The following is a 10282-nucleotide window of genomic DNA, read 5'->3' on the forward strand; positions in this document are numbered from 1 at the left end:
CTAGGTGGCGCAGTGGATAGAGCACCGGCCTTGAAGTCAGGAGGACCTGAGTTCAAATCTAGCCTCAGACCAAACACTTGACACTTACTAGCTGTGTGACCCTGGGCAAGTCACTTAACCCCAACTGCCTTAAAAAAACCCCAAAACACAAAGAACATCTGCAGCTGATGCTTTCCTGCAGTGTCTTCTCCTTCTCTGATTGGTACAAAAAGACTTAATTGCTTTTTAAAAAAAAAAAGGATTTAGGAGTCCCTGTAAAGTCCACCTCCCTTATCTAGCCTGATAGGTAGTTCTCTTTGATTTAGTGAAACTAGTTAGGACATATCCCTTATCTATCTCCTGTAGCTAATGATATACCCTTTCTTTAACAAGCATACTTTACTTCTTTGTATGGCTAGCTGTTGTAATGAGCAGCCATCTTTTCTTCTTTGTTTCATATAATGTATAAATGTTACTTGATGAAATGTGAATAACACATTCCCTATCAATTGCTGGTGGAATATAACATACTCCGAGTGTGATAAAGCCTTTCTTCTGATTGATTCAGTGTTAGCTGGTTGAATTGGTAAGAAAATTCATGCAACATGACCAACCAAAATTCCAGAGAACTAATGATGAAATATGTTAACCTATCTCCTGATAAGAGATATGAAAGACTCAGAGGGCAGAATGAGACATTTTTTAACATGGAAATTTGCTTTGCTTAACTACATGTTTGTAACAGGGGTTTTGTTTTTCTTTTCTTCCCTCAATTGGAAGGGATTGGAACAGGAGGAAGAGAAGATGGATTTTTGCTGATTGAAAAAAGTAAAATATAATTACGCAAATGAAGCACTTATTAATTTTTATAATAAAGCTAAATGATGTTAATTGGTTGGTTTTTATTGAAAAGAAAGCAATGGTCAAAGTTTTATGGGAGATAATAAGTGGCACTGGCAATGGTATTTTGGGGGGCCCCCCTACATTGGAATGGGAGCTTAAGCCAAGAGTATTTGAAGAACTCTACTACCCTTCTAGATAGCCCTAAAGTTCTAGGGAGGAGCTGGAGTAGTAGTTTTGCTTTGGGATCCTGCCCCACCAGTGCTTGTGTGAGTTGGGAAAGTAGCTCCAGAGCCTTACTACTTATGTGTCTTTATTAAAGCAGCTCAACTTGAAATACTGGTGGAAAGAGGCTTTGTAAAAAATATTTTATTTTCACAATTACACATAAAAAACAATTTTTAAAGTTCTTTTTTAAATTGAGTTCCAAATTCTCTCCTTCCCTCCCTCATTGAGAAGGCAAGCAACTTGATACAGGTTATACATGTGCAGTCATACAAAATGTATTTCCACATTAGCCATCTTGTGAAAGAAAGCACATAACAAGAAAAAAAAAACCCGGAAAAATAAAGAAAGTTAAAAAAAAGTATGCTTTGATCTGCATTCAGACTTGATCGGTTGTTTCTCTGGAGATAGATAGCATTTTTTTGGTCATAAGTACAGGGCAACAGTTTTAAAAGAAAAAAGATCAGAATCATAACATTTGATGGCCATCATAGAATGAATGAAAAAGCTATTAAGTGCTTACTATATGCCAGCAGGGTACTAATGTGTAATTTAATCTTGCAAGTGTTAGGGTCTGAAATGATAAGTAGAGTCTAAGTTGGGGTCAGGCTGTCAGAGGGAGCCAGGGCAGACAGAATCAGCAGCTAGGGCAGAGGGATTTGTGGAGTTCCAAAAGATGCCTCTATTTCAAAACAGCTGTGTCCCCTATGGGCCTACCATGGTGCCTGCTATCCCCTCCCTCACTACAGGGTCATCCTCTGTCAGGAATGTCAGACAAGGAGGAAAACCTAAAATACCAAAGGGCACAGAAGTGCATCTGACCCAACTCACACCTGACAAAACTGAGGCTCTGAGATGAGAAGACATTTATGCAAGGTTACACTGCCAGATAGACCCTGTGTGTCTAGAATGCCTAGTTCAAATACAAAAAATGTGCCCCCCCCCACAAGACCTATTGGGGTTTTCACTGGCTCTGTGATTTCTTCCCTGCAGGAACTCCCTGTGAGCAAACTGCCCCCACCAAAGCAGATCAGCATCTGCTCTGCAATTTATGGTCTGAGAGATGCCTGGGAGCCCTAAGACATTAAATGAATTATGTAGGATTACACAGCCAGGATGTATCTGAAAGAGGGCTTGAAACCAAGTCTTTCTGATTCAGACCTAGGCTCTCTATGAAGAGGGGAAACACATTGATAACACTTCCCATTCCTATGAGGCTTTGAGGTTTGGAAACCACTTTCCTCATCACAACCCCATGGAGCTTGTAGTACCAACGTTACTAACCTGATTTTACAAAGGAAATTGAGCTTCTGATAGTAGAAGTGACTGAGTCTGTGGACACACAGCTAGTAAGTAGTAGGCAGTGAGAGATTGGAACCCAGTGCCTCTCCTAAGCCTCGATCAACAGTCCCTACCGCCCCCATTTCCAGTGTTTTAGTCTTGAGGCTCCTCCAAGCCCCAGGGTAATATGCATGACCCTGGGTTGACCAATGGTAGTTAGCAGAATATGCATGTACTGGTTTTGTGTGTAATTGAAGCAGGGTGGGGAATAGAGTGGTAAGAATGAGAAAGGCAACTAGGTATTACAGTGGATAGAGGGCTTGGCCTGGGGTCAGGAAGACCCAAGTTCAAATCCAGCCGCAGACACTAACTGTATGACCCTGGGCAAATCACTTTACTTGTCTGCCTCAGTTTCCTAAACTGTAAAATGGGGATAATAATAGCACCTACCTCATATCTTTGTTGTGAGGATCAAATGAGGTATTTGTATAGTACCTGCATATATAAATCCTTATTCCCTTCCTCTTCCCTTCCCCCAGATGGAAGTGGCTGAGAACGCTTTACCCCAGCCTCCTACAAAAACCCAGTGAAAGGTTGGGGGTGGGAGAGAGACACACACACACAGAAAAGACAGGGGCAGCCTCAGACTCAGGCCTATGGTGGGAATCAATTTGGTTTCTCCTGCTTCAGGGTCTGTACATGCTGGGCAAGGGCTCAAGGCCTGCAAGGTCCCTGCCAGAGCTAGGTCTCTCAAGCTAAGCAATGTCTATACAGAGGCCCTGTTCCACCCCCTTCTTATTTGGCCCAAGAGGGTTACAGAGGGAGCCAGCATGTGTGAAGGGGATACAGGTCCGAGGCTTACCACGGGCAGCAAGGACACAGCAACAGTAGATAGCTAAGTGGTACATTGGGAGTTGGGAAGACCTGGGCTCAATCAAATACTGCCTCAGACCCTGTGGGACTCTAGGCAAGTCACTTAACCTATTGGCCTCAGTTCCTTCAACTGTAAAATGGGGATAACCCTAGCACCTACCCCACCAGGCTGTTGTGAAAACTAAATGAGATAGCATAGGAACAATTTGCAAACCTTGAAGTGCTATATAAATGCCAGTAATTTTTAATTATTAGCAATTCCTGGGCACTGGTCAAGCTGTGGCCAATTCATCCCTGGTTCCTCCCAGCTCGTGGAGCCACCAGGACAGTTACTGAAGAAGGGATCATCTACCAGGGGTGAGAACAGGAGATTAGTTGCTAAATGGGGTAATGATATCAGGCCCCCTGCTGGGGCATCGGGCCCTTAGGCAGAAGTCTCCCAAGCAAGAAGGAATGGTTTTAACAGCACCCTGCTGAGATACCTCCCTCCCCTCCCTCAGGTGGAAATCATCCGATTACCTCTAACTCTCTTGATAGCTGGCATCAGCAAAAACAAGTTCAAGCACTTCGGCCCAGGAGGGGCTGCTGGCTATCAGGACCCCTAGAGATGGAGACCTGGTGTCATTATCCACTTTAAAGAATGGGGCTGTAGCCCCTGCTTCTCCCTCCCTACCCCCCCATTCCAGTTCTGAGCCAGTCCCCCTCCTCCTCACCACCTGGTCTTACTGGGTCACAGTGGCTCAAGGCCAGGACAAAGGTAACAATGACCAGCTGACGGGGCACCTGGGGTCTATTGGAATTCTGAGAATCATAAAAATACACACTATTTTTGACAGCAAAATCAATATATTTTCAACACCTGTAAAACAACTTTGAAAGAGTTAACCATCTATCTATCCTAGATCTCTGTCAATACAAAACAACGCATTTCTGCCTTCACCTTAATGTGCATTGCAATCAACACAGAAAAGATCAGAACCCTTGTTCAGTAATTAGGGCACAGAGACAGCACAAGTGGCAAAAAAGCTAGGGACATTTCAAGAAGGCACAGCGAACCAGCCTCCCTATCCTACCCAGATAGCCAGCCACATATCAGATAACCAAACAAACCCACACCCTTAAAACTGCCGCATCTTTGATACCATCAATCAATCAAGGTCCTTGGTCACTGAGCATTAACATAGGTAGTAAGCCTTGTACATAGTACTCCAAGAGCTAAATGGCTGCTAAGAAGCCAGAATACAATGTGGTCACCTGGGCAGGGCAAGTGCCTATAGGGTTTCTATGTCCGTGACTGTGTGACTATGTCTATTCTGTGACTACTAACAGCCCTGTAAGAAGAGAAAAGAGGCTATCTCAGTGGGAATTTAAGGGAACAAACAACAGTCCTGGGCCAAAGTAAGTACAATATAAGAACAGGGCCCTCAGACAAGACATGGTCTGACAACCCATCCCAGGCTCTGAGAGATACAAATATGGTAAAGGGCAAAGAAGGCCAAACCACTTACCCAGCTTTTTGTTGGTAGTCAGCAGAAGCCTCCTGGTAGTCGGTGGAAGCAGAAAACAGCCGGGAAGGATCCATGGCCAAATACTGCAGGAAATCTTGCAAGTGGTTCTGCAGAACATCAAGGCTGCTGTCGTTGAGGGGAGTGCAGGCCAGCATGGGGCCCATCTGCGGAAAAAGGCGCAGCAGGTGGGCACCTCCATAGATCTGGGACATCAGCCTGGTCGGGTAGCTGGCCAGGATCTCCGAGTGCTGGGGTTTTTCAAAATCATAGAGAAGCTGGTCTCGGAGCACCACGTCGAAGTACTCTTGGAGGCTAGCCATCATTTCACTGACTGTATGCTTCTTGGTGGCACTCCCATAATTTTGTTGGAAGGTTGCATACTCAATCAAAATGGCAGCTACGGACTTTTTGGCGGGAAGAGTGAAGAGCTTTTTCCTGAGGGTCACCAGTTCCCAATCTTCCACGAGCAGAGGTTTCAGGGCTTTGGGGAGTCGGACTTGAACTTCCTCCAGCCTGCTCAAGTGCTCCTCTTGGGGATCCGCTGCCAGCGAGCCTCCCCGGCGCCCCCGCTTACACCCCCGCCCTCGTTTGCGCTTGCGGGGCCACTGCATCACCGTACCCCACCAGATGCTGCTGCCTTTGCCTAGATTGCCTTCGTCGTTGCCCCCAGTGGAGGTGACTGGGCAATCCTCCAACTGCTCCTTCTTAGCAGCCATCTGGAGGGCGGCATCGCTGTCCTGCACGTGGGCAGCAGAATAGCGAAGCACGCGGCCTTCGGGGACCCATTCATACTCCCAATCCCCAACTACAACGACAGAGAGGGGCCCTTCTTTGGCATTCACCTTGGCGGCAGGGGGCTGCGGGCCCAGGCTGCTGATTCTGGGGCCCTCGCTGCTGCTGCTCCCACTAGGGGTCCAAAGGGGCATGGCGATTTCTAAGCTGCTGCTGTTGCTGCTGCTGCTGCTGCTGCTACTACTGCTACTGCCGCTCTTGCTACCCTTGCCATCACTGCTGTTACTGTTACTGCTGCTGCTGCAACTACTGCAGCTGCTGCAGCTGCTGCTGCTGCTGAGGCGGCGGCGGCGGCGGCTAGGGCTGGGGCTGGGGCTGCTGCTAGAGCTGCTGCTGCTGCTGGGGCTGCTGGGCTCCGCCATCGAGCCACTTGAGGCAGGCTCAGGCTCTGGGGCTAGTGGGGGCTCCAGGGGAGGTGCATCTGGATTGACCACAACAGCCGTCGAGGCTGTGTTGTTCCCTCCACCCCTTGGGTAGCGTACAAGGTATTTAACTTGTTTCTTCCTAACCGTCACCTGGACACACTGGCCCTTGCGCATCTTGGGCCCCTGGAAGATCAGTACCGGTTCCCCTTCTTGGACAGCAGGCGGGTCCCTGTCCAGCTTACCTTGGTGCTTGGAACAGGCCATTTGGTCAGCGGGCAGTACCAGGGGCACCTCTTTCGCTGTGAGCTGGCTGGACGGCTGGCTCCTGACTCCTCTGATCTCTGGCTGGAGCACGCCGGCAGCTCCCGGCTGACTGGACGGCAAGCCCGGCCGGCTCCTAGAGTCTCTGGTCCCTGGTTAGACCACGGGGGCAGCTATGAGCTGGCTGGATGGCCGCCTTCTCTGGTCGGAACACCGGGCAGATGCAGGCTGGCTAGACGGCTGGCCGGACGGCTGTCTCTCGCCTTCTCTGGTCTCTGACTGGAGCACGCGGGCCTCAGGAGTGGGATAGATCAGGGCCGGTGGCCTGGGTTCAGGATGGATGGGCAGGTTAATGCAGCCCGGAGCTGCTGCCTCCCTCACGCTCTCCCCAGCAAGTGTGACTGGGTTTGCCTGCGCAAATGCTGGGGAAGACCCGGCTCTTATGGTACAATGACTGCGTGTATCCTGCACCGGCCCCGGGAGAAAGGGCGGGAAGGCACTGAGGAGTAATTGCAGCCTCTAATAGTTTGAAGTGGGTAAAGCCTGATCTGCATTCAAGTATCAGCCCCAACACTTTTCTTCCCCTCTCTGAGCCTCAGTTTCCTCATCTGTAAAATGGAGGGGAGTTGGTAGCAATAATGTTCCAACTCCAGGCCGGTTGAACTTTCAAACACACAGGCTCAAACCTATGCTTGGGTTTAAGGACAGCTTGAAAAGGCTGGGCATCATGTGACTCAATAAATGACTCATCAGCAAGTGTGAGCAGAAATTACACCAGCGTTTGTGTATGTGGTGGGGGGCAGGGCAAAGTTGTCCTGTAAAATATTTATTTTCTTAACACTTCATAGACCAAAGGCATCATTTGTTCATAATTTCTGAAGAGGCATTTTTAATATTTTCCAGTTAGTATATAAATAGCTGAGTAGAGATAGAGAACTTAATTATATTTAGATATATATGTATATCTATGTATCTATATCTATGTCTATATATATCTTATTTCAAAAAGGTAGCACAGTAGAATAGAAAGCAATATTTTTCTCCTGATCAAAAGTTGGTAAAAACGAAAAAAAGTTTCTTTCTAGTTACATATTTATGATTCTGCTCTATTTCATAACATTTTATTTTTGGATCAAGTGTGTTACATTATGCTGAGACTGTGACTTGGGAAGGCACGTCTCAGAATGTGTGTATTGGTGTATATTTGTTTTTTATCAACGTTCTGTTTTTATTGGATCCTTTGCATCTGCATATCCTGTTTTTCTCCAAAAAAATCATTAGAAAGCACCTGAATTCTATCTGCCAACTATGGGGAAATAATGCTGCCTAAGCAAATAGAACCTGTTGCATCACATTGCCATGGAGATCTTTTTCCTATGAGCCACCTGTGTGACAGAAAGTGTAATGCTGTATACCCAGGATAGTTATTTTGAATGGTTCCTACACTGTAAAAAAAATGCTTTTTGTTCATTGTTTTAATATTAATTAAATTATTCTATTAAAAGTTGTCCCCTGCTATGTAACTGAAACCTAATTCCAATTTTTATTTACAAAGTTCTGGAGGTTATTTTTTGAAGCATCAGTACTCCGGATAAAAACCTTTTTGTAAAAGCAACAAGTTATTCACACAGTTACCTAAAGGTTTACAGAGTTCAAACTGTACTGTGCATTATCCAGTATAGTTATCTTATTATTCAGGGTTTAAATTGACTGAGATAAGAATATTTCTCTCTTTAGGGAAGATAAAAAAATAAATATTTTAATTCTGTAAAGTTTTTTTAAAAAGTTGAGGGGGTAAATTGGATCCTCTCTAAGGACCCTTTCTACTCTTAATCTCTGACCCCTTGATCCAACACTGGTAGATCCCTGGAGGTGGGTACAGTAAAAGAACTGTTGTATTTGGAGCCAAAGGGCCAGGGTTCAAATCTATGTCATGATATTTCCCAGCCAGATGTCCTTGGACAAGGCCCTTTCTGTTTCTAGGCCTTCTGGATCTTTTTTAAAATGAAAGATTTAGATTAGATGGTCTCTAAGGTCCCTTCCAGTTCTCACATTTTATGATCCTGGAGCCCCTTTGACACTGGCAGGTGGCTATTCTGGGTCCCTCCATTTGCAGGACCCTATAGAATAGGATAGAGCAACCATTTGGACTCAAAAGGATCTGAAGTCATAAAGGTTCGGCTGCTTCCTAGCTGCATCGACTTTGGGCAAAGCATTCCCTCTCTGAGTCTCCCTTTCCTCCCCTGTAAAAAGTGCAACGATTATTTTAATACCCTTCCAACTCAGTCTTATACATCTTACAGTCATTGTCGGCAGATGACACTGAAACGGAAGGAAGAGCCAATGTTTAACAACCAACTCTCTGGAAAAAGAAATATAAGCAAGACATGCTTTTCAATTTAATCTGCTTTATTAACATTTACACTATCACTTTCTTTTGTCTAGATAATCAAGAAAACAACAAAATCAAGGCCTGGTTTGTAGTGTTTGCTGAGGAGGGAATTCTCATGATCTAGCCTGACTCCAGAACACCCCTTCCCAGAAAGTTAACCTATGGGAAGATACAGCCAGGATCCAAAAATAACATTGACAGACTACAAAACCAGGCTGAATCCAATAAGATAAAATGGAATAGGCTCAAGTCCTAGGGACTGACCATATGGTCAGATGGATGTTCTTTCCCTGCCATTGTCATTTGCCCAAGTTCTGCTCTCTGGGACCCTGACCTCTCCTCAAGGGATTGGGCTCCCCACTCTAACATCTGCTGGCTCAATTACCCTCACCTTTCCTAGCTTGAGGGCAATGTTATTTGGGGCTCTTGTCTAGAGTTTCCTCTAAAAATCAGCAAGTCAGTCAATATATTAAGTACCTACTTTGTTCCAGGCACTTTGCTAAGTGTTGGAGATACAATGAAGGGCAAAAGACAGTCCCTGATCCCATGAAACTTACAGTCTAATGGGGGAAACAACATGCACACAACTATGTACAAGCAAGATCTAGACAGGATAAATAGGAGATAATCAACAAAGACCAGGCATCAACATTAAGGCAGATCAGGGAAGGCTTCCTGTAGAAGGGGGGGAATTTTAGCTGGAACTTCAGGGAAATCAGGAGGCAGAGATAAGGAAGGAAGGGCTTTCCAGGCACCCGGGATAGTCAGTGAAAATTGCCAGTGAAGAAATAGAGTATCTTGTTCAAGGAACGGCAAGGAGGCCAATGTCACTAGATCAAAGTGACAGTGAGTGACTGGGTGAAGGGGGAGCAGAAGTAAGGTATAAGAAGACTGGAAAGGTAAAGGGAAGCAGGTTATGAAGGACTTGGAACACCAAACAGAGGGGTTTATGTTTGATCCTAGAGGTGATAGGGAGCCACATGGAGTTTATTGAGTAGTGGAGTAACAAGGCCCAAATGGTACTTTAGGAAGATCACTTTGATAGCTGACTAGAGGATTGACTGGAGTGGGGAGAAATTTGAGGCAGGAAGACCAACAGGCAAGCTATTGCAATCATTCAGAAGGGACATGATGAGGTCCTGCATGAGGGTAGCAACATTATCAGAGGAGAGAAGGGACAGCATAACAGAGACATTACAAAGGAAAAATCAACAGAATTGGCAATAGATTGGACATAGAGAATCAGAGAGATTGAGAAGTTGAGGGTGACATCTAGGTTGTGAGCCTCTGTCACTGGGAGGATGGTAGTCCTCTCAACATTAACAGGAAAGGTAGGAAGAGGGGAGGGTTTGGGGAGAAAGATACCAACTTCAGTTTTAAACATGTTGAGTTTAAGATGTCTATAGGACATCCAGTTCCAGATGTCCAATAGACATTTGGAGATGGGAGACTGGAGGTCAGCAGAGAGGTTAGGGCAGAATAGGTGGATTTGAGAATCATTGGCATATAATGATAATTGACTCCATAGAAGCCAATGAGATAACCATGAGAAATAGCATAGAGGGGGAAGATAAGAGGACCCAGGACAGAGCCCTGTGGGACATCTATTGTTAGCAAGTGTGATCTGGATGAAGATCTAGTAAAGGAGATTGAGAAGGAGCAGTTAACATCAAAATGTAACAAAATTGATCCCAAACCCAGTCTTCATTACTCCCTCTACTACTCTTGAAGATATTAGGGTTCTGAAGGGACATGTGTTTCTTTTC

General features: G+C 45.5%; 1 protein-coding gene across 1 annotated transcript in view; it reads right to left on the reverse strand.

The window, feature by feature from the left end:
- LOC110194711 (mortality factor 4-like protein 1) overlaps positions 1 to 6847 on the reverse strand; it is a 32408-nt gene extending 25561 nt beyond the window's left edge. Inside the window, exons 1-2 of the mRNA XM_020967205.2 lie at positions 4707 to 6847; positions 3718 to 3799 (exon numbers count right to left, since the gene is read on the reverse strand). Of these exons, the coding sequence (XP_020822864.1) occupies positions 3757 to 3799; positions 4707 to 6127 (1464 nt within the window). The 5' untranslated portion in view covers positions 6128 to 6847 and the 3' untranslated portion in view covers positions 3718 to 3756. The remainder of the gene's footprint in view (positions 1 to 3717; positions 3800 to 4706) is intronic.
- Between the last annotated feature and the right edge of the window lie 3435 nt (positions 6848 to 10282).

This window comes from Phascolarctos cinereus, unplaced genomic scaffold, assembly GCF_003287225.1.
Source record: "Phascolarctos cinereus isolate Bilbo 61053 unplaced genomic scaffold, phaCin_HiC Scaffold_8;HRSCAF=390, whole genome shotgun sequence".
NCBI lineage: Eukaryota > Metazoa > Chordata > Mammalia > Diprotodontia > Phascolarctidae > Phascolarctos > Phascolarctos cinereus.